Genomic DNA, 27,192 nt, shown 5'->3' with positions numbered 1-27,192 from the left:
ATTACACTTGATAGTTACTGCATTCTTATAAAAAAATAATTGATTCAGATCAACACTCGGTTACTTGGTTAACCCCATGTTGTCTTCATAATATCTTTTCTTGTTTCCTGCAGGCATTCTTGCACCGAATGAACCAGTGCGCAGCATCGAAGCTTGACAAAAATGTGACAGAAGAAACTGTGAAGGTGAGGAGGTGCAGCTGACCCTTGACCCCAGCACACGGTCCCCTCAGATAAAATGTCACCCATGGGATGTTACCTCAGGGCTTGTCCACTTCTCTCCAGTTCCAGTATAAGCTGTTTTTTTAAGTCTTTATTAAATTTCTTACAATATCATTTCTGGTTTATGTTTTGTTTTTTTTTTTTTTTGGCCACTAAGCATGTGAGATCTTAGCTCCCTGACCAGGAATCGAATCCTCACCACCTGCATTTAAAGAGCAAAGAGTTAACCACTGGAATGCCAGGGAGTTCAGTTCAGTTGCTCAGTCATGTCTGACTCTTTGCCACCCCATGGACTGCAGCACACCAGGCTTTCCTGTCCATCACCAACTCCCAGAGCTTACTCAAACTCATGTCCATCAAGTCGGTGAAGCCATCCAACCATTTTCATCCTCTGTCGTCCCCTTCTCCTCTTGCCTTCAATCTCTCCCCACATCAGGGTCTTTTCTAATGAGTCAGTCTTAGCATCAGATGGCCAAAGTATTGGAGTTTCAGCTTCAGCATCAGTCCTTCCAATGAATATTCAGGACTGATTTCCTTTAGGATGGACTGATTTGATCTCCTTGCAGTCCAAGGGACTCTCAAGAGTCTTCTCCAGCAACTGCAGTTCAAAAGCATCAATTCTTCGGTGCTCAACTTTCTTTATGGTCCAACTGTCACATCCATACATGACTACTGGAAAAACCATAGCTTTGGCCAGATGGACCTTTGCTGGCAAAGTTTTGTCTCAATGAAACTATGAGCCATGCTGTGTAGGGCCACCCCACATGGACAGGTTATGGTGGAGAGTTCCGACAAAACGTGGTACACTGAAGAAGGGAATGGCAAACCACTTCAGTATCCTTGCCTGGAGAACCCCGCGAACAGTACGAAAAGGCAAAAAGGTAGAAAAATGAAAGATAAACTCCTCAGGTTGTTAGGTGCCCAATATGCTACATATTGGGAGCAGTGGAGAAATAACTCCAGAAAGAATGAAGAGGTGGAGCCAAAGCAAAAACAACACTGAGTTGTGTAAGTGACTGGTGATGGAAATAAAATACGATGCTGTAAAGAACAGTATTGCTTAGGAACCTGGAACATTAGATCCATGAAACAATGTAAATTAGAAGTGGTCAAACAGGAGTTGCCAAGAATGAACATTGACATTTTAGGAATCAGTGAACTAAAATGGACTGGAATGGGTGAATTTAACTCAAATGACCATTATATCTACTACTGTGGGCAAGAATCCCTTAGAAGAAATGGAGTAGCCCTCATAGTCAACAGGAGTCCAAAATGCAGTACTTGGATGTAGTCTCAAAAATGACAGAATGATCTCTGTTCGTTTCCAAGGCAAACCATTCAATATCACAGTAATCCAAGTCTATGCCTCAATCAGTAATGCTGAAGAAGCTAAAGTTGAATGGTTCCATGAAGACCTACAAGACCTTCTAGCACTAACACCCCCAAAATATGTCCTTTTCATTATAGGGGACTGGAATACAAAAGTAGGAGGTCAAGATACCTAGAGTAAAAGGCAAATTTGGCCTTGGAGTACAAAATAAAGCACGGCAAAGGCTAATAGAGTTTTGCCAAGAGAACTCACTGTTCATAGCAAACACCTTCTTTCAACAACATAAGAGAAGACTCTACCCATGGACATCACCAGATGGTCAACACCAGAATCAGATTGATTATATACTTTGTAGCCAAAGATGGAGAAGCTCTGATACAGTCAGCTAAAACAAGACTGGCAGTTGACTGTGGCTCAGATCATGAACTCCTTATTGCCAAATTCAGACTTAAATTGAAGAAAATAGGGATAACCACTAGACTTTTCAGGTATGCCCTAAATCAAATCCCTAACGATTATACAGTGGAAGTGACAAATAGATTCAAGAGATTAGATCTGCTAGACAGAGTGCCTGAAGAACTCTGGACGGAGGTTCATGACATTGTATAGAAGGCAGTGATCAAGGCCATCCCCAAGAAAAAGAAATGCAAAATGGTTGTTAGAGGAGGCCTTAGAAACAGCTGAGAAAAGAAGAGAAGCTAAAGGCAAAGGAGAAAAGGAAAGATATATCCATTTGAATTCAGAGTTCCAAAGAATAACAAGGAGAGGAATGCCAGGAAAGTATAACTATAATGCCACAGAATAAGTTCTGTGCCAGGCACCTGTGTGGATGACAGCGAGAAAACAAGAAAATAGGATTTGGGAAAAGAAATGGAGGGTTATGAGGATGCTGTAGAAGATGGGAATTTTTTTTTTTTTTTTTTTGCCAAGACCTTGGAAACGTTTGAAAGGAAGAAGAAAAATAACCTCAAGTCCAAAAACTTCCAAGTCTTTGAGGGGAAGGGAGTTGAACCGTGTGTGAGAGGATTACTGGAGGGGCCCGGAAGGCGGGATGTGGCCCATTGTGAATTCTAGGCTCTGACTCCTGAGGAGCAAATGATTTGGATGGTCCATTGGTGCAGAAAATGTCCGCACCATACCTTCAGCTCGCAAATGTATGAGCATTTCCTTCTAAACCATAGGGAAGGAAAATTGTGAAGAGTTTTGGGGAGAAAAGAGGGCGAAAGATAGTAAATGAGAATCATGCCATAGTTGTTACTACTCATTTTTATTTATTTATTTATTTATTTTTTACTGCTCATTTAAACTGTACATGTAATTATTGATATCTATTTTGGATCCTAACTTGCTCTGTTATTTTACTGAAAATAAAAAGTCCCCCCCCCAAAAAAAAAAGTCCCCATGAATTTTATAGGCATTTCTATTTCCCATTGAATTGAGTAATAACTTATCTGTTCTCCTTACCATGAAGTATTTTATTAATAGTTTGGGTGCTTTTGGTTGCAAGCAAAAGATTCCTGTTACTCACGGGAACATGACAATACTTTGATGCTCATAGCAATAACTTCTACGAGCAGAGAAGCCCTTCCTCTAAAGCCGGCCAGCAAGTCTGGTTTTCTACCTGCCGCCCACTGTCGTTTGTGGGATGGGACTGTCATGCTTGGATTCAGTCACTTGGGATTGTCCTGAGAACCTGGATCAGGTTTTCGGTGGTTTCCAGAATTGTGTGGGAGGGGAGCAGACGTCCAGACAGAATGGGTGCTCTGCCAGCCGGGTGGGTGGGAAAGGGCAGCTCTCCACCAGTGTTCTCAATGTGGAGAGAAAATACTATATTCCCATAGGATTTTTTTTCCCAACTTGCCTCACTATTGCATTTACACATTTATTTACAGATGCTGTTCTCAAACATTGAGGATATACTTGCAGTACATAAAGAATTCTTAAAGGTCGTGGAAGAGTGCTTACATCCAGAACCTAACGCTCAGCAAGAAGTGGGAACCTGCTTTCTTCAGTTTGTAGGATCAATTTCTGTTTATTTTAAAAGCTTTCCCCCCTAGCATTTAAGGTTTCCCTTTTGGCAGAGTAGTATGTGGGAATTCAGCGTTAGAAGTAAAATCTGACACCAAAAAAAGTTTGGGGTCTTTTAAGGCCAGTGAAGTCTTCCACTTAGAGCCAGAAAGGGGAGGGGGCCTCGCATCATCCATTTTATTCAGTGCAGAATAAACAGGCTTTTCTTTTTTCCCAACGAGTTAGTTTTTTGCATCCACTGTAGCTTTGAATTCTAATGAATATTCAGGCTGTTCATAATGAATGGATTTTTATGTTACTCTCAAACATGGAGCATTTCTCTTGAGGCAGAAAATCCTCACTCTTATAATGGTGCGATGAGCCTTGTGTTAGTCAAAACGTTCTCTTGTTCATTGACTTCTGACAAACCTGGAGATGAACAGACCTGGTCCCTCAAGGTACGCACATGCTTGCATCTGAATTTTTCTCAGAGGCTTGTACGGAGCAGTGCAGAAGAAGAGCAAGCCAGTCAGTACTCAGTTGTTTCAAATTAGATGTCATGCTTGTATGATCATTTTCATCTCTTTACACATGATAGCTGAAATTATTTATGCAGTCGATTTGCAAGGTAAGGAGCCACCTGTATAGTGAAAATTGTTTTCAGAACTAAAGGGCATTCATATTGACAAAAGAAAAGTATTGCCTCTATTTCTATCATTCTCCTGTTGCTAATTTTCAGAATACCCATTAGAATCCATTTATTTATCAAAATGCTATACGATTAGTGTTCTGTTTAAAAATCGTGTATGAGTATTTTGTCATTGAAATCCATTTTCATTTATTTTTTAATTTATAGATGGTCTTTTATAAAGTAATGATGTGTAGTTTCTAGATCTATATAGTGAGCAGACTCTGTACATGTAATTTTAAGTATCAGAAAATATTCTGTAAAAATAATTCTATGAAAGAAAGAGACTCCTTGAGCATAGGGAGATGACACTTTCCTTGGGTACAACTCTAAGTCACGTGTGTTTGTGTCCACTTAATCTAGACTGTTCCCCTTCATGAAAGAATGCAGATCTCCTGCCAGCTGGAGTGGTTGCTGGGTTACTGAGTCCTGGGTTGCACATGGGAATCTTGCTCCCTGACATTCATTTCCTCAGTAACACACTATGAATCTGTCAGCCACGAATTTAGCTGAACTCTTTCTGAAGTTTGTTTTCTTCTGGTTCATACCATCTCTTGAAATAAAGTCATTCAATCAATTTTCTGCTGGCTGTATAAAATAGCACTCAGTGTTTCTAAATGCATGTCTTAGAAATTTCAGAGGACACACTTCTCTTCTACTCTTTGATCACTACCTTTTCTGTGTCTTCCTCTTTTATTTGGACCACTTTGATAGATATTAATCATCGTCACTTGTAGAAAACCTTATAGATGGAAGAGAGCTTAGAGATCAGGGTGGTGTGACATTTCTCCTTTTAGGAGAGTATTCTTTCTGTAATCTTCCTGTGAAGATTGTTCATCTTGCTTTTACTTGATCACTTTTAGTGATAACTCTAATCGTTGGAAAAATCGCTATATTAATCCGGAATCTGCCTGTCACTGCCCATCATGGCCTTTGCAGTTTGCACCCAGTGGTCCTAGTTTTGTGTTTTGGAGCTACAAAGATTTGTAAATCCATTATAATAAATATGACAGCTATTTGAAAGTAGCTGCATTTCCTTACTTTTATATGCAAACAAGTCTCTCTGAGATGACCTTTCAGATGTAACATCTTCAAGGTTTGTCATTATCTTAGTTGCTTGTTGCTGAATATTGTCTGCTTTGTCAGTGCCCCTTTTAAACTGTCCAGATTGGTGCATGTGACCTGCAGGGCACTATGTCCTGTTCCTCTATGATCTGACACAAGCTTTTCCTTCTGCCAAACTACATTCTTCCCTCTCCCTGCTGGGGAATTGTAGATTCATCTCCCTGCTCTTGCCTGGGTATGACATCTTTTCTAAAGCTGTAACTGAACCCTCCCAGTGAAGCTAAATGCTCTCTTGTCTGTAATCTGCTACCACTTGGTTCATTTACCTTTTATTGTGTACATCATATTGGATTGTTATGAATATAAGTCTGTCCCCTTCCTAGATCCATCCCTTCATGGGTCAGAAGAAATAAACATATTCCTATATACACACAGTATGGCTCTTGAAATGTAGTAAACAATAATGTTTGTTCATGAACATCACCCTTCATGTTTCAAAATGGCTAATAAAATGACTCTAATGTATTCTTTAATTTACAGAAAGACAAGTTTCGCATCTATGATGAATATTGTAGTAATCATGAGAAGGCACAGAAATTGCTCTTTGAACTTAACAAAATAAGAACAATCCGGACATTTCTGCTGGTAAGTATATATTTATGTGTCACCATATGCTGTTATTTGTTGATAGGTCCACTGAGAGCCAAGGAATAGCATCAGGGTAGTGTTAGAATTGCTTGTGTGACATCTGTTTTTAACATATCCCTGCTAGGAAGCTAGAGAATCCTTTGAGAAATGTAAGAAGTGAGACTGTAAATCAACTGTACTTCAGTAAATGTATATAGTAATAAATTGAGTTGGCTGAAAAGTTTATTAAGTGTTTTCTGTTATATCATCTGGAAAAACCTGAATGAACTTTTTGGCCATTCTGATATATACTCTTAAAATCACACACACACACACACACACACACACACACACACACACACAAATGAAATGAATGAATAAAATGAAAAGAAGCGAGAGTTGGGAGAAGCTTGTTCACGGAGAAACACTGCCATGCCCCCTCCTGGTTGACGAGTTATGAGGCCACAGGTTCTTAGTAAGAGAAGACGCTTATGCCAGAGTTCACCATTGCTTTTATATCCCTCCAGTCTCTAGAGTTTCATTTACTGCTGCTTAGAGAGCTCTAAGTAGGGCAGTGACAGGAAGGAAACACTTTGTGGGGATGGTAGAAAAGAATTTTCAAGACTGACCTTTCTCCTACATGTATTCTTCATTCACCGTTCATAAAAAGAGAGAAATCTGTGTTTAATTTCTTTAGGATAGTACAAATAAATGCATATTTTGGCAGTTACTTAAACATCATAATTGCCAGTGAAAACCTCACTGTAAATAGAATTCAGTGATATTTTGGAGAGGCCATCTCCACCATCCGGTTTTAGAGCCTAGATCAGGCTCTGAAATAGGAAAAATAAAATGCCTGTTTACAACTCATTTCCACTCCCACTATTAGCTCTAGGCAATCACTTATTTGTTCTCCATCTCTCTAGGTTTGCCTTTTCTGGAGATTTCATACAAATGGAATACAGTACAATACAGTCTTGTAATGCCTGGCTTCTTTTGCTGACTAAAATGATTTTGAGGTTCATCCTTGTTATGACATGTATCCATACTCCATTCATTGTTATTGCTGAATAATATTCCATTGTGTTTTATTTATCCATTTGCCAGTTTATGAATAACGGATCAACAATTGACTGTGGTAGTGGTGGGCCTTGAAGATCCTTGAAGTCATTTCGGAGAGAAAGATTTCTTAGTAAAGTCAGGATATGTTCAGTTTGGGCAGTTCTAATATTATGAATATTCATGTACAAGTCTGTGTGTGGATATACATTTTCATTCTCTTGGGTAAATACTTAGAGTAGAATTGCTGAAACAGGGTTTATGTTCAGGTCTTTTCTTTTATTAATAATTTGTCTAGGGAATACAATATGCATCTTAACTTAGGAAGTCTTATTTCCCTGAGGCTGGTTATTATTTTTTTGTTTGTTTTGTTTTTAGTAACTTGCCAGGATTGAATTTGAGAATCTGTGTCTTTTGTATATGCAGCTGCTGCCACCGACTTCACTCAGTTTTTGTTTTATAACTTAGTTTTTCCTTTAGGCATCACTCCTCTGACTTTTTAACTTAGTGGTCAGTTGGGAGTTTGTCAGAGGTAAATTGAACATCACAATCCATCTGATTTCTGGATCTGTGTGGGAGTGTGGCGGGACACATTCACAGAGCAGGCAGTTTCCAACTCAGACCTGGGTTCTTCTTAAGGGGCCATCATCTCATTTCTTCTCTGCACGTACACAGTCTGACGTTTGCCCCAAGCAGGACCGAAGTCTCAGGCTAGCATAATTGTGAGCGTTCCCATTTTTCTTAGGCAGTGTGTGCTACATTGCCAACACTCCTGGGTGTGGGATTTTGCCCTCTGCAGTCCCCTCTGATAGCTGGTTTGCAGCCAGTGCTGCTGTGACTGGGCCACGATGCAGGATGAGCCTGTTTGGCGGGGGTGGGGAAGTGGGGGAAGAAAGGGAAGAGCCCAGGCAAGAATGCCACCAAGTCCTCTGTTCTTACCTGAAGTTCAGCAGTTTTTCATGAATAAACACTTCTCAATTTGTTGACTTCAGTTGATTTCCAGAGTCCTGAAATTGTTGTCCCCCCGCCCACAATTTAGTTTAGTACAACAGTTGTTTTGGGCTTCCCTGGTTGCTCAATGGTAAAAGGATCCTCCTGCAATGCAGGAGACACAGGAGGTGGTTTGATACCTGGGTCGGGAAGATCCCCTGGAGGAGGGCATGGCAACCCACTCCAGTATTCTTGCCTGGAGAATCCCATGGACAGAGGGGCCTGGAGGGCTACAGTCCATAGGGTTGCAAAGAGTTGGACATGGCTGAAGTGACTTAGCATGCACACACACATCAGTTGTTTTGGGGAAAAGGATTTACCGATCTCTTCTCTCTGACATGGCCAGAGGAAGTTCCTGCACCTTTGGACTAATGGGGCTCCCTGTGAAGTCTCACAACTCTGCTGTCCCCCTCAGGGCACTCTGTTCTCAGCAGAGCTGGGCCTCTGCTACATATCCAAAGTTCCAGAAGCTGCTGTTAGGAAGACCCTGGCTTTGCTAGTTCTTGCCTTGGCACCAAGTGGACACTAATTATCTGGATGACTTTAGGAAATTCACTACGTCTCTGGTGCCATTTTCCTTACTCATTAAATAGGGATAATAGCAATCACCCTTTGGAAAATATTAAGGGTTTACAGATATGGGATGATGATGTTATAATTTTGGGTACTTGCATATGCCATCACCTGAGTACGTTTTTAGGACTGGCGGACTCTCTGGGGTGGCTCAGATGGTAAAGCATCTGTCTGTGATGCGGGAGACGATCCCCTGGAGAAGTAAATGGCTATCCACTCCAGTACTATTGCCTGGAAAATCCCATGGATGGAGGAGCATGGCAGGCTACAGTCCATGGGGGTCACAAAGAGTCGGACACGACTGAGTGACTCCACTTTCCACTTTCTGGGAGCTTATTTAGGAAATATATTTTCTGTCTACATAAGTAGAGAGGTGACTCTCACAAGCCAGTCTAATAAAGACTTACTGTACAGCTCAGGGAACTCCACTTAGTTCTCTGTAATGACCTATATGGGAAAAGAATCTGAAAAAGAGTGGATCTGTGTATATGTATAATGGATTCACTTTGCTGTACAGCAGGAACTAACACAACATTGTAAATCAGCTATGCTCCAATAAAGATTTTAAAAAGAAAAAATGACAACCAATCTCAGCTGTTAGGAAGGGAGTTTGTAGTCTATGTAGTACTAATGGATAAGAAAAGCAGGTTGCTGCTACTTAATCACTCAGTTGTGTCTGACTCTCTGTGGCCCCATGGACTGTAGCCCACCAGGCTCCCCTGTCCATGGAATTCTCCAGAAAAGAATACTGGAGCAGGTTGCCACTTCCTACTCCAGGGTATCTTCCTGACCCAGAGATTGAACACACGTCTCTTGTGTCTCCTTCATTGGCAAGTGAATTCTTTACCACTGAGCCACCTGGGAAGCCCCAGTAGCAAGTTAGACAGTCATGAGTTGCTTAGGGTGCTTTAGCCCAGGGCTAGGTACAGGAGGTGGCTGCATGTATAAGGAGTGTTCACTCTACGGGAACACCGAAACATCACTGGAAGTAGAATGGTATGTAGATATGTTATTAATACATAGGATTTCTCCGGGGATAGTACCATAACAGGTGGAAAGAGTTACTTTGATGACCTGATTGCAACAGGGGTTGAAATCCCCAAAGAACAGATTTGAATGGGACACTTATTTGCTGCTCTAAGGTTGCTGGTGAAGTGAAAGTCATGGACCTGGTTTTGCTGTTAGTTGCACAGATTGGAGCTGAACTCGGTTGCTCAAGGCAGTGGGGGCAGGGGTGGGGTGGGTGGCATTGTTCTGTTTCCATCACTGTTCCTTTTATCTCCTTTCCTGCTCAGCACTCAGTCTTTCCTCTTGCTGAATGTAAGACTGTCTTTTAAAAGATAGTGGTATACAGGTCATTAAATTATCAGTATGATGCTTGAGGAGCCCTTTTCTTCCTTTGTTGAATATTTATTATCTGCTTTCTCTGTGCCAGTCACCATGATAGGTGCTGCAGAAACAGGTTTTGACACCAGTTTCAAAACTATTTTTTAGGGAATGCCCTGGCAGTCCAGTGGTTAGGAATTGGCGTTTTCACTGCCAGGGCCCAGGTTTAATCCCTGGTCAGGGAACTAAGATCTCATGAGTCTGTGGCACAGCCAAAACAAGTTTGTAAAAAATTTTTTAATTAAAAAAATTAAAAAAAAATTTTTATATTGTCACTGCGGCTTAAACACAGAATAAAGATGAAATGCTTAAGAGGATCAAGTCTTTATCAGCATCGATTCTCTTGACTGTCACTTTCAGTAAACGGAAGCTGCTTCCATTTCATTTCATTGTGATTGCTGGCTTTGAGTTTTCTCCTTTCATCTTGCCTCTGTGGAGATCATATCTGACCTCCTTCTCTGAGACTGGCTGTCCAGTATCATTGGTGAGGTATTACAGTTCAAAGTGGCTTAGAGATCACTGGATTAAAACTGGCCTGTTTAACAGAGAGGAAAATTAGAACCTTGAAATTGGTCCGAGTTGCATCACTTGCCAATGGCAGGGCAAGGGGAGAACCCAGTCATCTCCAGGCCTGATCTTCTGCATCACTACACCTCTCCCCAAGCATGATGTGTATACGTACGTGTGCATCTGTTTATTCATCTGTCAGCACATCCATCCATCAGTACATCCATCCATCCATCCATCCATCCACTCATCCATCTCTCCATTAATTCGTCCGTTCATCTCTGTTTCTTTTTCTCAGCACATCCATGCATCCACTCAACATCTCTCCATTAATTCATTCCTCCATCTTTCACTTTCTGTCTTCTTCCTCAGACTTCATACTCAGGTAGATATATGTGAATTCATTTTCAACATAAAGACTGAAAACACATTTTGGTCTCTAATCTGAAATGCAAAATTATTTCCTTTCTCTCCTGTAAATTTTATTTGAAACTAAATGTGCTTTTCTCGGGCTTCCCCGGTGGCTCAGTGGTAAAGAATCTGACTGCAACGCAGGAGATGTGAGTTCAATCCCTGGGTCAGGAAGATCCTCTGGAGGAGGGTATGCCAACCCACTCCAGCATTCTTGCCTAGAGAATCCCATGGACAGAAGAGTCTGGTGGGCTACCATCCATGGGATCACAAAGAGTCAGACATGACTGAGCGCACACACACATGCATTTCTCAGAGACAGAAGTTATGCAGAGACATGCTTTCACAAGTTTTCAACAGACAAATTTATGAGAGAATCAGGCTTAAAAATATAACTCGTTGTCTGTACTTCCACCCCAGAACTGCATGCTGCTCGGAGGACGGAAGAACACAGATGTCCCTCTGGAGGGATACTTGGTAACGCCAATACAAAGAATATGCAAATACCCTCTACTTTTGAAGGTACTTTTTGTGTTTTCTTCATTGTTGCATTTCCCTTGTACCTGTATATTTTTGCTGATGATCTTTTTAACAATAAAAAAATTTTCAAAATAGTCTGACATTCTAAAGAAAAGACAAATACAGTTATTGGGGAAAAAAAAGCTATTTTGTCACTAATTTATTTAGAGAGTAGGGAACAAATGTCTGGGAATAGAGACTTTTTGTGCTTTTCATAAAAAAACAATACTTGTTTGAGTTACCTTTAGTATAAACACATTAGTTTCAAGATAAATCCCATTAAGTACATTATGACCAGTTTATATAGCACTTTATCTTCAGTAAACCTGCTGTTGGTGTATTTTTTTTCCTTTCCTCAACCATTGGTGACTTCTTGATGCTAATAAAGTTAAGGCTAAATTACATAATCTCAGAGCCTGTTTTTTCAGTCATTATTACAAGTAATGGAGTGGGTCACATGGAATAATAAATGATAGAACATGGAAGGACAGTTATAAGAAAACTCTGCCTCTGGAAGACAGGAAATGCCTATGATCGTAGATCCATGGCCTCATTACAAATGATCAAAAGTTTTATTATGGAAAACACATTGTAATGTATTAAATATTGCTCATAATATAAGGATATATGAATAGATTAGAATAGTAATTCTGGAAAGGAATTTTTTTGGAAATGTGGCATCTGAATAGTCAGTTCTGAGTTCAAGTCCTATGCCTTCTGCTTACTAGCTGCATGAGTGAGATTGTAATCTAACCTCTTAAAGGCATGGGTTTCATGTATGAAACAGAAATAATGATGATGATATGAAATTATAATAAATACCTAAAAGAATGTGTAAATGTATGTATATCTATGTATACATATATGTATATCTATGTATACACAGATATACATAAATATATATTCATATACATAAAGGAGTACCTAATAATTGATTAAGCTATTTTATACAAATCATTTAGCATAGTATGCATTCCATAAATGTTAGCCATTATTACTCATGTGTATTTGATTCTGATTTATTTTAATATATTAACTACTTCTTAGTATCTAAATTAAAAAACAAACTCAGAAATGCTATGGACATACTAACTGGTATTCTTAATTGATTTACTTTTTGAGAAATAGATGTTATGAATTTGAACTATAAATACATTTTTTCATTATAGTTTTTGTCAGTTGCATACATTAGACTTCAATGAAAATTTTCTTTGAAAAGGATTTCTTATTGAAAGAAAACAAGTGTAAATCGCTTGGTTAGCTCACATCGAGAGAAGCTAGCACGGGGATGTCTAGGTCTGTAGAACTGTGGCACTGTCTTCAGGGAGTATACAGGGTTGATGCAGATGTGACTCCCATCTTTCTGGTAGTCCCTTCTGACCTCTGATTTGGTGACAAATTTGCATGCATTCTCATCACTCCTGTTATTCCTATTCCTGGTTTTGGAATTCCGAGGATTTGTTTTAAGAATCAGAAGGGATGGTGATATTAAAAGAAAGATATCAAGTCAAGTGGTTGTTCTAAATCAACTCATTTCTGACCAAGGATGATCTCAGGTGACCTCAAGAGATAGGAATGTGGACATATCCTTGCTTTAGGAAGAAAGGTCAATTCAGAGCATCTTCAGGTCTTGGAGAAATGACATCTTTTTGCTTTTTGAAAAATTATCTTCACAGATAAACAGGAAAAAACTACTTGTGCAGTATATATATTGGTATTGATATTTTTCTCCATTATACCATCAACTGAAAAACTGAGCTGGTATTCTGTTTAACTTGGGATGGTTTTTATTTATTCATTAGGAAACATTAGGGGATTAGGCAGTGTTTTAAAGAAAAGATACCTTGGTCTTATTTATAGAACTTGAAATTACTGGGTTGGCCAACCAGCACAGGGTGCATAGGCAGTAACTGACAGATTATTACTGGTCATTTCTTTTGCTATCTCACAGTATCTAAATTCATGCCTCAACTCCAGAGATACCCACTTGGCACAGGCCCATGGGAGCCCCCAGTCATAGCCCATAGACTGCCTTCACCACTTCACATAATTTACAAGTAACTCTAAGACTTGAGGGTTTCTGGAGAAGCCTGCATCTCTCTTTTATGGATTTGTGATCCAGCATAACTTTTTAAACCTGACCTTGGCAGTGAAGTAATGTGGATCCTTTTGGTGCTGGTTCTGTCAAACAGAGTGTGAATATTTTGAATGCAGGGTCAAAGTTGATGGCAGAATTGTCAACAATAAAGAACATCTAGAGAGCATAACAACTGCATATTTTCCCACTGTGTTAAGAATTTAGAAAATTCTCTTCAAGATTTGCCTCCAGATTTCTCTAATTGTGTAAGTTACATGATGATGGCAACTGTCGTAAGGAAACAAATGACTAATTAAAAAGCAATGTGGTCACAGCTGTCTAGACAGTGGGTGAAGATGTTTAATTTTGTGCTTCTAAATAAGACCTTTTATAAGATTAAAGATTAGTCTGATATCCTGAATGGAAAAAAAAAAAGCAAAAGAAAAAAAGGAAAAAGCTATTGAAGGGTATATAGAATTCATTGTAGAGAATAAACTAAGAGAGAAACAACCAAGTTGTTGGCAAAAACAGCATAAACTGCTCCTTTAATGATGGAATATTGTGGAATTTATAAATTACTTTTTTTACTAGATATAAGACATTTTAGAAATTTGCTTTATTTATGACACTTTTTTATAGTTTCTCAAAAAGTGTTAGTAAGGGACTTAAATTATTTTTTAAATTATAGGACATATTCGTTTGATGGTTTACCCTTCTTTTAAACACTAAAGAAATGAAATCAACATATAAAGAAGTCCTCATTTTGGAGCGCAAGTCAAACATAAAAATTATAAAAACTTATAAATCATATTAAAAAATTACATGCTGTAGGTGAGATATTTGATAGTTTGAAAGGAGATATCTAATTTCATTTTTAAAAACAACATCATTTTAAGGAAAAAGTTAAAGTGACTGTGGTGTATGCAGGTGGTGACGCTTATTCATTCAGTGGGTTTTTTTTTGCGTCTTGATCTTGGTGGAGTTTGTGATGTCACTTCTGAAAGTGGCTCTCACGATTCTTGCAGTTTTCATTTCCTGGTCAGTCTGAACCTGCTGTCCCAGAAAGCTGAAGATCAAAGGGCGGTTTGTTTTTTGTGTATAAACAGGAGTTGCTTAAGCGGACTCCAAGGAAACACAGTGACTATGCAGCACTCATGGAAGCTCTCCAAGCCATGAAAGCCGTCTGTTCCAACATCAACGAGGCCAAGAGACAGATGGAAAAGTTGGAAGTTTTAGAGGAGTGGCAGTCTCATATTGAAGGCTGGGAGGTACAGTCATCCGACTCAACAATTGATCTTAAAATAGTTTTGTTATGTCTTATGCTGTGCGTAGTATTACTGGCATTGGATGGGACTGAATCATAAATGGTCCTTTTTCTAGACAATGGTGGAGGGCTCTAACTGTTTCCAAAAAGTGCTGTCATTATTCTTTTTAAATATCTTTCAAGGGGTGGTTAATTGATTTTACTTCAACCTGAAAGCTTTGCAGTAGAGCCGATCACAATGGTGTATATGATAAACTTTGATAGCTCAGTGTTTGTGCAGTGTGATAATCCTTTCTCCAGTCTTAACTTCGGTTAGTTGTCCATAACCATAGCCTGAGTCCTGGAGAGAGAAAGATTCCAAACCTGTGCCCTGATATTATTATTTTCAGACTCTAAACTAGGTATTTCATGGTGAATGTTATTCTATTTCATCTCTCTAAATTTGAATTTCTTCATTTCAAAGATGAAGGAACTGGCTGAGACATGATTTTTAAGGTGCACTTGAGATGACAAATTTTGTGGTTTCATGATTCACTAAAGAAAGACTTTTTGAAATGACAGAAAAGCCAATGAAGAGTGATATTCAGAATCTGTGATACGTTTGCAACTGTAGTAATTTTGATTGTCAGTTCATGCAGCTGGAGCTCTGTATTACTTTGTGTGCTTAGTCGCTCAGTTGTGTCTGACTTTTTGTGACCTCATGGACCATAGCCCACCAGGTTCCTCTGTTCATGGGATTTTCCATGCAAGAATACTGGAGTGGATAACCATTCCTTTCTCCAGGGAATCTTTACTACCCAGGGATCAAACGTGGGTCCCCTGCATTGCAGGTGGGTTTTTTACCATCTGAGCCACCAAGGAGAGCCTATATATTACTTTAGCACTATAATAAACTATAGTAAACTGGGCTTTCCTGGTGGTTCAGTGGTAAGAATCTGCCTGCCAATCCAAGAGACATAGGAGACGCAGGTTTGATCCCTGGTTTGGGAAGATCCCCTGGAGAAGGGAATGGCTACCCACTCCAGTATTCTTGCCTGGTGCATTCCATGGACAGAGGAGCCTGGTGGGCTACAGTCACTGGGGTTGCAAAAGAGTTGCACACAACTTAGCAACTCAACAACAACAACAGCAAAAGAATAAACTAAATTTTTTTCTTTAAATTGACTTAATTTAGATGATCAAGAGCTCTCAACTAGGATAATTTCTTATTGTTATAAAGTAAGCAATTGAGATAATATTTTTAAAGTGTAAAAAGATTCAAAATGTTCGCAAACCAATATTATCACACAAATCCAAGGGGGTTCTTTTTATCTTTAGGGCTTTATAATTAACTAATTTGTTTTTTATCTTCAATTTGTTGGTTTCCATTTAGACCTAACCTATATCCTTTCAGATTTGCAAAGAAACCTCAAACACTGACCCCAGGGAATGCTCCTGTTTGTCTATTCTTCACCATGAATCTTTTAAAATGCTAACTGGGATCTGATTTCCTTTCTTCCTTGTCTGTATTCTTTCATTTCAAGTATTCAGGGACACTCTTATTTCAGCCTGAATGCTACTATTTCAATCAGTTTAAATGGTTGTGTATTTTACAGTTGATTCATGATGATAATTCCTTTCTTGAAAACAATTGTCCTGCTGGGTTGAGAAAAATGGAGGAAAGTTTGCTTTTCCATTCTGTTGTCACTCAAACATTGGAAGAAACACCAAACTTGCTTTAAACTGCAGGATTTGTCAGTGACTTCTGCCAAGACTTTGACCAAAATAAAACCTTCATAAGACTCTTTTCGGTTCTCTCGGGAAATGGAATCTGTCATAATTTTGTTTCTTCTTCCTGTGTATCCTAAAAATTGGGGCCCCTTCAGAAATGAGAGATTCCTTTAAAAGTGTTGCTATTTCTTGCACTGTTCAGGGCCAGTTAACTACTCAAAGGAATAAGGCTGTGTGGTCCATACTATGTCCTTTGTAGCCTCAACAGTGGCTGTCCCAGCCTCACCCTCTTCGGTGGGCTTATAGAACTTAGAGTGGGAGAGACAAATGGAACCGGGGGACAGAGGAAACTGGTGGGAGCAAATCTGATGTGACCACAGTTCCAGGTACAGGGCAGAGAAGATGAGTGTCAGTTCCAAAAAGAGTGGCAAGATGAAGTCTCCTTGAGTCAGATTTGAAAATGATTGCCTAAGACACAGCCATACAGTGATGTGAGAGTTTTAGGACTTTAGAGGGAATGCTGTCTGGAGCAGGGCCCAGCCAGTTGGTTGGAAACTTGTACCAAGTACCTGATTGCACACCTCAGTTCACCATGTTGAGAGCATGGGGGAAGCTTTACAGTATTCAGGCCTTGTCCCTTCTGAGAAGTTAAAGAGAAACTGCAATCTGGTGAGACTCCAGAGGCTCAGAAAACAAAGGGACACAGTCATGGAGGATGAATTCAGGCCCTGATAAGGGAGTTGGAATGCTTAGGGCTTTCTTTGAGTTGCTAAAGGGGATTTTTGCTCAGCTTACAGGCAGCTTTATGAGTTCAGAGTGACTTTCATGGGGTTAAGACAAGACCAAGAACAGATGACTGATGGCATGACAGTTACAAAACAGAGAGTTCCTTCAAGAATTTTGGACATTAGGAGCCTTGAGCTAATGTTGAGTAACAGCTAATGTTGGATTATAAAGAAGGCTGAGCACCGAAGAATTGATGCTTTTGAACTGCGGTGCTGCAGAAGACTCTTGAGAGTCCCTTGGACAGCAAGGAGATCAAAGCAGTCAATCCTAAAGGAAATCAACCCTGACTATTCATTGGAAGGACTGATGCTGAAGGTGAAGCACCAATACTTTGGCCATCTGACGCAAACAGCCGACTCACTGGGAAAGGGCCCGATGCTGGGAGAGATTGAGGGCAGGAGGAGAAGGGGATGACAGAGGATGAGATGGTTGGAAGGCATCACTGACTTAATGGCCAGGAGTTTGAGCAAACTCTGGGAGAGTGAAGGACAGGGAAGCCTGGCATGCTGCAGTCCATGGGATCGCAAAGAGGTGGGTGCAACTGAACGACTGAACAGCAACGGCAGCAGCTCTGAGTCCTCCCAGGGGCTCCTGAAGACCATGCAGACTGTCTTAGAGAGGACACTCTTGCTCCAGTAACTAAAATTCTCTTCAGTGGACTCTTAACCTGGTATACCGTAGTATGCATTATTTCTACTTTTGGTGAATTATTGCTATATTTCAAGTAGATCCCTTAAATATTCAGGGTCTTATTTCCCCATTCATCAAATGAAGGGCATTAAAATCTCAGGTGTGACTTGTCTCTCCAGTGTTTTGTACCATTAAATTGTCATTACATTCTTTTATGTTGAATTTAAGTAAACAAACAATGGAGATTTATTGTTCTCAAGTTATATGACATAATAAAAAACTTTCGAGCAGATTTGGTTTCCAGTCTGGACTCTAAACTTTAGTTTGTGAATAAAGCACCAGATCTCTTCAACATACAGTTTTGGTTATTACAGGGGTAAATGAAATAAGTGAAAAGTACTTTGAACCCTATAAAATGCTCTACAGATGAGAGAGGTAATATTTTAAAGCTTTGGTTCAGTCGTTAGATTTTACCCTTAAGAAATCCCCTTCATTTGTCTAATTTATGCACCTAACTACTGAAAGGGTTATCTTATTTAAGTTATATGGTCCCAAGCAACAGAAATGAAAGGAAATTTAATTTAAAAGATATTGAATAGTTCATGAAATAAATAGAAGAGCTTCCCTCTCAGGCTCGAAATGCTGTCTAGTCAGCTGAAGCTCTTTGACAGTCATTAGTGCCCTAGCTAGAATGGGTTGTTTGTTGTTCGGTCGCTCAGTTGTGTCTGACTCTTTGCGACCCCATGGACTGCAGGACGCCAGACTTCTCTGTCCTTCACCATCTCCCAGAGTTTGCTCAAACTCGTGTCCACTGAAGCAGTGATGCCATCCAACCACCTCATCCTGTGTTGCCCCTTTTTCTTGCATCAGTCTTTCCCAGTATCAGGGATAAGTTCTAATAATTTTTCCATTCTATGTTGCTCCATTCAAGATTCAAGATAAAAATCCAAGATTCAAGTAATCTTACTTGGGTAAATTTGCTCAAGGGAGGGCAAGGGCCCTTAATCATCCATCAGCCAACTTCCTTTTGGGGAAAAACTGATATTCCATTGTAGGCAATCTTGGTCTCTTTTAACAGTTTACTGAAGTACTATAACCCCCATTACACAGATTTTAAAAAATGAGGACTATATAGCTTAAATGTTAGTCACTGAGTTGTGTCTGACTCTTTGGACCCCATGGGCTGTAGCCCACCAGGCTCCTTTGTCCATGGGATTCTCCAGGCAAGAATACTGGAGTGGGTTGCCATGCCCTCCTCCTGGGGGGTATTCCCTATCCAGGGATCAAACCCCTATGTCTTATGTCTCCTGTATTGGCCGGCATGTTCTTTACTACTAGCGCCACACGGGAAGCCCAAAATAAATTGGTGGTGGTTTAGTTGCTATCCTGTCTGACTCTTGCGACCCCATAGACGGTGGCCCACCAGGCTTCTCTGTCCATGGGATTCTCCAGGCAAGAATACTGGAGTGTGTTGCTAGTTACTTCTCCAGGGGATCTTCCCAACCCAGAGATCGAACTGGGGTCTCCTGTTACAGGTAGATTCTTTACTGAGTGAGTTATGAGGAAAGCCCCAAAATAACATTATGCAGATTTTAATGAATATTCATTCAGTGATGATGAACCGTAGCATAGGTGTAACTGTGACCATGGAACATATGATGAAACTCCTCTTCTGTCCTGGGCTCTGAGAAGCAGTTGGGACTACTGCTCACCTAGAGGTCTCATAGAGCAGGCCCTATACTCACCTTTATCCCCGTGTCAGCAGAGTTGCTGTTCTAGGCACTTGAGCTCAGGCTTCCAAAGCGGTGTGACTTCAAGTGTTGACGGAACACCACAATGCATCAGAACCTACTGAATGGTCCAGGACTTACCCAGACGCACTCTCTGTGGGGATAGTGCCAGGGAACCTAGAAATGTTAATAGTCCCATCAGGTGTGTCTTCTTAACTATGAAATTTGAGCACCATTGTCCTAGAAACTTTGTTCTTTTCTGACGACCTGCCTTGCTTGTTTTATTACTTCCACACTTTTTGCTTTCTAGCTCATTTGTTTGACATCCTGATTTTGATGGACTCTAGGGCTGATGAGTGTTTCCTGGCAAGCCAATGCTTTTAACCATATTCTATTTCATTTTTGTAGCTTGGCTTCTTTATCTCTAACCCTAGTATCTCTCTTGCCATTTCCAGATAATGAAAAAGAAATTGCACATCATTTTCAAAATATCATAAACCTCATTCATTTCAAAGATAAAGCTGTGAGTTTTTGTTTTTTTCTGCTACAGAGAAAGGTAGATTATGATATGTAAGTGAGAGGAAAATATGACACAACATTAGTCAAAAAGAGACATTTATTAAGTGTCTGCTTGCAGATCAGATGAATTTGAAGTGAGAGGAATATTGTGATTACACAAGAGTACATCTACACTTGGCCAAATTTTCTTCAGTATTTAGAATACTCTATGTATCTGTGTTTGAAGAATTTTTAATGATTTTTATCCAACATTGTCGTGGAGATAATACACAGATTAAATCATAGTAAGTCAAAGGCACAGTGGCCTTTTCGTTCCCGTCTGAAAGATGAATCTGGTATAAAGAGAAGACATTCTTTTTGAATGAGGTTTTTAGACAAATCTGTATGTTTTGACACAGATTCCTTTAAGTGCATAAAGGTTTTCCTAGGAATTATTTAAATTATCAAGAAAATATTTCATGTGATGATAGGAGGTTACCATGGTAGAAGATAAGAAAGGTAATACTGTACTAATTCCTAAATTCTGCTGTTAAATATTAAAGACATATCACCTCAGTAATAAAACTCTCAATAGGATTTAGTAAAATATGCATTATGTGTATATTGTGAGATAAACTTTGTCTCTTTTGGTGATATGTATATATTGTAAGATACTCTATGAAGCATAACAGGAATTCTAGAAACTGTGGGTGGTTGGGTTTGATGTCCTTACCCCCATAAACTTCATTAGTTGATAATTAAGCAGATGCTTTGAGTCACTTATGGAAAGAAGTGTTGACTTCGAAGAGGTCAATTCATCTTGTTCTGATTTTTGATTGGGAACTGATGGGAATTTATGGTGATGCCTTCAATATAATGCATATTAGTGAGAGGTTTGAGAGCTTGTTATGATGTCAGTCTGGATTAACTGAATCAAAAAGTCTAAATATTCAAGTATAGGGTAAAGGAGAAAGACCTAGGGGAACTTTGAATGAGATGTAACATGGGGTTGCCATAGATGTGTTAATAAAATCTTGTGCTTAATTGCTTAGTCATGTCCAACTCTGCAACCCCATGGACTGTAGCCTGCTAAGCTCCTTTGTCCATGGGGATTCTCCAGGCAAGAATACTGGAGTGGGTTGCCACGCCCTCCTCCAGGGGATCTTCCCAACCCAGGGATCAAACTCAGCTCTCCTGCATTGCAGGAGGATTCTTTACCATCTAAGCCACCAGGGAATGTGTTGTAGGGGACTGGAGAAATAATAATATCACACCTATATTCTTCACTTGCCAGCTCAATCCAAATGGTTGTATTCACTTTTGGAGGTGTTCATGTTATGGGAGACCCTGACAAGCTATTGATAAAGAGAAGGTCCAGAGGAGAAATAGGATCTTCCAGGTTTCTGAAGTCAATTCATATCATCAAAAGGCAATGGTATAACAGAACCCAGAAGGCAGAAGGAATATCTTAGCTATGTTCAGATTTTGGAGGACGTTTCATGATGAAAGGGGCTTTCCAGATGCCGCCAGTGGTAAAGAATCCACGTGCCATTGCAGGAGACACAAGATTCATGGATTCAGTCCCTGGATCAGGAAGATCTCCTGGAGTAGGAAGTGACAACCTATTCCAGTATTCTTGCCTGGAGAATCCCCTGGAAGGAGGAGCCTGGCGGGCTAGAGTCCATGGGGTTGCAAAGAGTCAGACACGGCTGAACGCCTCTTTCACTTTCAACACATTTCAGCCCAGTGCTTACTAACTCCCCTGAAATCCAGCTCACTGAGATCCTTTCTGATTATGTTTGGCTTTCCAAATAAGTTACATTTACAAAGAGAGATTGTGTTGGCCTTACTCATGGGACCATTCAGAGTGTATGTCAGTTATCATCACAAGTAATAGATCCATTTTCTATTTTGCACATTGGTCCCTTGAGTTCTTCAGTGCTTGGACAATATCTACCCTGAGGCTGTATAAGAGGATGGATTATAGTTAGCTCAAATTCACATTAAATTTTCCTTATATTTATTAATGAAGATAATCACCACAAACAAGTCAGAAAATGTATTTTTAGTATTTAATTCATTTAGGAAAACATCTATAAATAAATACATACATATTTAACCTGGGAGACTATTTGGAAGACTGGTTAATATGCAAATTAGTATAATACTTAGAGTAACCCTTTAATAATGTAACATTATCTTCCTGCCTTGGCACTTATGGACTACTGTATGGAATAATCTAAAGTGAAGTGTTTTGTACCATTTATAAAATTGCTATTGATAAAGCCACTTTTCATAGTGTTGTTTAGGTCCCTTGTGCAAGAATCGATGTGATGTTTCCTTTTTTACATTTTAAATGCCATTCTAATTTTTTTCCTAAGGGAGAGATGTATTCACTATAAATTAGAAGTCATTGCCACTGCAATTGAGATTGATGTTTACATTTGATGACAGTTTTTGCTTAATTATCACATGGCAAATATATGAAATTGTGTGAGTGTTTGACAGATCTCCATTTCTACCCTTATGACGAAGGGAGAGAGGGAAGTATTTCAAATGTAAAATGTGTTTGTAATATAGATATCCAGACTAATGCGGTAACACTGTCTTAATTAACTTCTCTTTGGGGAAGTTTCTTATTATGGTTATATGAGTTATTTTAATTTAAAAATTTTAGTCAGAAAAATATTCATTGTTAATATGCAAATATGAAATTAATATTGATGTTCTCAGTTTTGAATATCAAAAAAGACCAGACATATTTAAAACAGAAGTATTTTTAAGAGCACACTTAACAGAGCTCTACTGAAAAGTTCCCCCCCTTTTGTTTTGTTCCAACTCAGTGACTCAACAAGTTAGTTATGCTAGTTTAGTTTGTAGAAACAAATAGATTACAACACTTATGACCTGCTAAGTCGCTTCAGTCATGTCCAATTCTTTGTGACCTCTTGAACTATAGCCCACTGGGCTCCTCTGTCCATGGCATTCTCCAGGCAGTAATACTGGAGTGGGTTGCCATGTCCTCCACCATGGGACCTTCCTGACCCAGGGATTGAACCAGTGTCTGCTGTTGCTCCTACATCACAGGTAGATTCTTTATTACTGAGACACTGGGGAAGGCCAGTGGCTCAAAATAGACATTTCTGATCAGTGCACATGACACTCATGTGTGGGTTCTGCCCAGTGGGCAGTTTCCCTTTGTTGATGGTTCAGGGACCCAGGCTCCTTCTCTCTTTTGCTTCCTCCTCTCATCCTCCCATGATTAGCACTTATGTTAAGAATCGGTTTTGTTGCTGATCATATGACCTTCACGGGCACTCAGTAAGGGTTTATTCAATGAAAGAGCATGCCAGTGCATCTTTTAATAACTGTGGTGAAAGGTTTTATGGAAGGTTGCTCTCTTTAAATAGATTTTTTCCCTTTTATCTCTTCTTTTATCTTCCTCTCTATCCTAGAAGTGGAGACAGTTGGCTTTCTGTATTCCAGGTTCTGCATCCAGAGTTCAGTTCAGTTCAGTTCAGTTGCTCAGTCATGTCCAACTCTTTGTGACCCCATGAATCGCAGCACGCCAGGCCTCCCTGTCCATCACCAACTCCCGGAGTTCACTCAAACTCACGTCTATCGAGTCAGTGATACCATCCAGCCATCTCATCCTCTGTCATCCCCTTCTCCTCCTGCCCCCAATCCCTCCCAGCATCAGAGTTTTTTCCAATGAATCAACTCTTCGCATGAGGTGGCCAAAGTACTGGAGTTTAGCTTTAGCATCATTCCTTCCAAAGAACACCCAGGACTGATCTCCTTCAGAATGGACTGGTTGGATGTCCTTGCAGTCCAAGGGACACTCAAGAGTCTTCAACACCACAGTTCAAAAGCATCAATTCTTCGGCCCTCAGCTTTCTTCCCAGTCCAACTCTCTCATCCATACATGATCACTGGAAAAACCATAGCCTTGACTAGATGGACCTTTGTTGGCAAAGTAATGTCTCTGCTTTTGAATATGCTGTCTAGGTTGGTCATAACTTTCTTTTCAAGGAGTAAGCGTCTTTTAATTTCAGGCAACTTCAGATTGAAACTATTTGGGGGAAAATAATTCCAGAAAGTTTCATAAAACAAAACTTGTACCAGCAACTATTAGATACTATTTACATTGTATTTGTGACTATTTACATGACATTTTGGCCACTTGATGAGAAGACCCTGATGCTGGGAAAGATTGAATGCTGGAGGAGAAGGGAACGACAGAGGATGAGATGGTTGGATGGCATCTCTGACTCAATGGACATGAGTTTGAGTAAACTCCGGGGGTTGGTGATGGACAGTGAGGCTTGGCTGCTGGCTGCTGCAGTCCATGGGGTCACGAAGAGTCACACTGAGCAACTGAACTGAGCTGAACTGATGTAACATTTACATTGTGTTGGCTCCCCTAGTGGCTCAGATGGTAAAGAATCTGCCTGCAATGACTTGGATTCGATCGCTGGATGGGGAAGATCCCCTGGAGAAGGGAATGGCTATCCACTCCAGTATTCTTGCCTGGAGAATCAATGGACAGAGGAACCTGGTGGGCTACAGTCTGCAGGGTTGCAAAGAGTCTGATCCGACTGAGCGACTAACAGTTTCACTTTACATTGTATTAGATTTTAGATGCAATCTTGAGATTAACACATACAGAGGGAGGTGTGTAGATTATACCCAAATACTATGCCATTTTATTTATGCCTCTTGAGCATCCTCAGATTTTGATATCTTTGGGGGTCTTGGAACCATTCCCCCATGGATATGGAGGAAAAATTTTATATAAATTAAGACCTCCAAAAATTGACAATTACATGTACTTTGCCATTTGTTCATGGAGCTATTTTCCCAGACCAAGGAAAGAGAGGAGGAGGAGGAAAATGAATATTAGGAACATTCATGTCATGAGTTAGTTTGAAATCATCTCCTATTTTTAGATAACAAAGATAACATTCATTATATATGCTGTGTATGCACACATATGTAAAATAACTAAAGAAGACATGGAATCTCTTAAGAGGAGCTGTACTTACTGATGCTCACCTGGAGGAGACTGGGTGGGAAGGAGACCTAAGCTCAGTATATTAATACTTAAACTATTTGAACTTTTATCCTGTTTGTATATTGCATCTTGAAATAAAAACAGGAGGAAAAAGACTTATTGTGTGAAAGTTTCTCTTAAGTAATCAGACATTATTTTCTCCATTTTTCCTGATTTAGGGGTCCAACATTACTGATACCTGTACAGAAATGCTAATGTGTGGAGTCTTACTGAAAATTTCTTCTGGCAATATTCAAGAGCGGGTATTTTTTCTTTTTGATAACCTTTTGGTGTATTGCAAAAGAAAACACAGGTAAGAATGTAGACAGGTAATACTTTAAAAGCTGTATATCCACTTCACAGATTCAACATTGTCTCTGTGCCCCCATGACCTCATCAGTAAACTTCATGTATTCTCAGCCCCTTCTCCTTGCTACTTCAAGAAAGAGAACAGGTTAGGATTAGAGCCAGGAAATAATTAAATTATTGTCTCTATATCTTGAGCTTTTTAAAAAATTCCTTTTTACGCCTGTGAAAATGAACCTATTTATTTCTTGTAGTATTCTCTTCTCAATTTTTTGTGTTTAGCAGTAAGATTGGGATTAGTAGATGTGGGTTTCAGGAAAATCTAGAAGAGGCTGTTAAATCTACCTGTATGAAGCTCTTTAAAAATTAAAAGGTCATATGGTCACCAAGAGGGGAAAGGGGTGGTGGGATGGATTGGGAAATTGGAATTGATATATATACACTATTGATACTATGTATAAAATAAATAACTAATGAAACTGGCTGTTTAGCATGGGGAACTCTACTCAATGCTCTGCAGTGACCTAAATGGGAAGGAAATCCAAAATGAGGGGATATATGTATACATTTGATTGACACACTTGGTTGTACAGTAGAAACTAACACAGTATTGTAAAACAGCTATACTCCAAGAAAAATTTAAAAAATGCTTATTCTCTGCCAGGCATAACCTCAAAGAATCACATGAATTAATTATATAATATTCCCAATAAATTTATAAAATAGGTATTTTCACTATCATCTTTTTGTAGAGAAAAATACTGAGTCACAGAGAGGTTAAGTAACTTTCCCATACATAATAGTTACAGAAATGAACTTTGGACCCATTCAGTTCTAATTCAAAGCCCACCTTTATTGCAGATTGTGATAAAATGTGTGTGCCTCATGAAAGATGACAAAAAATAAAAGGGGAACACTTAAAGGGATGAATTTAAAAAATTTTTCAAGTTGTTTAGGTGCGATTATTTTTTTCCCAACTTTAGTCAGGTATTATTGACAAAATTATAAGATATTTAAAGTGTACAATGTGATGCTTTAAAATAATACACATTGTGAAAGGATTCTCCCACTAAATTAACACATCCATCTAGGTTTGATTATTAAAGACATCTGTTTGAGAATGAGATCTTTTTTTTTATTAGAGTTGTTCTCATCCTTATATATATGACTGCCCTCAAGGTCAGAGCTTTTGCAAAATTAACTGTACAAATGATGTTACCATCCATGGTCTCATGGCTGTAACTGTTAAATGAATTAAATGATAGGGAAAGTTTTATAAAATCAAAATCCTGCTGCTTGGCCAATAGCCATAATGTATGTATAACATGGACCAAATACATATAAATGCAGAGGAGAGGAGGGGAGGGAGCTCTGCATTAATGCACTTGACAACTTAACTTTGCTTAGTGTGTATATGTAACATGATATATTAATAATTTCAGTATATTATGAAATATATATTAATAATTTTGGTATATTCAGTTATTAGCAGACTTTTGTCAACAAGTCAAATTAAATAGTTCAGGTCAATTGAAGTCTCTTGGATGACTCAATGTTGCTTAATCTTCTTGAATTATTTCTTAAAATCTTTCCTCTTTAATATATTTTAAAAGCAATCTCCCCTGAGTGTTCAGTGATTCAAGTATAAATATATCCATAGCTGCCTAATTCAGTATTACAAAAGCTCATCTGAACCTGGATTTTTTTTTTTTAACTTTGTGTTGCTCAGTTTTTAAGATCAAAGGCTGGTACTAG

The 27,192-nt window shown here is 39.3% G+C and overlaps 1 protein-coding gene across 1 annotated transcript in view; it reads left to right on the top strand.

The window, feature by feature from the left end:
* Window positions 1-27,192, top strand: part of PREX2 (phosphatidylinositol-3,4,5-trisphosphate dependent Rac exchange factor 2) — a 305,631-nt gene that overhangs the window by 75,305 nt on the left and 203,134 nt on the right. The window contains exons 2-7 of the mRNA XM_018058434.1: window positions 114-185; window positions 3,444-3,566; window positions 5,852-5,956; window positions 11,285-11,386; window positions 14,567-14,728; window positions 25,311-25,444. Coding sequence (XP_017913923.1) covers window positions 114-185; window positions 3,444-3,566; window positions 5,852-5,956; window positions 11,285-11,386; window positions 14,567-14,728; window positions 25,311-25,444 — 698 coding nt within the window. The remainder of the gene's footprint in view (window positions 1-113; window positions 186-3,443; window positions 3,567-5,851; window positions 5,957-11,284; window positions 11,387-14,566; window positions 14,729-25,310; window positions 25,445-27,192) is intronic.

Source organism: Capra hircus, chromosome 14 (genome assembly GCF_001704415.2).
Source record: "Capra hircus breed San Clemente chromosome 14, ASM170441v1, whole genome shotgun sequence".
Taxonomy (NCBI): Eukaryota; Metazoa; Chordata; class Mammalia; order Artiodactyla; family Bovidae; genus Capra; species Capra hircus.
This window is presented reverse-complemented; position numbering and strand designations above follow the sequence as displayed.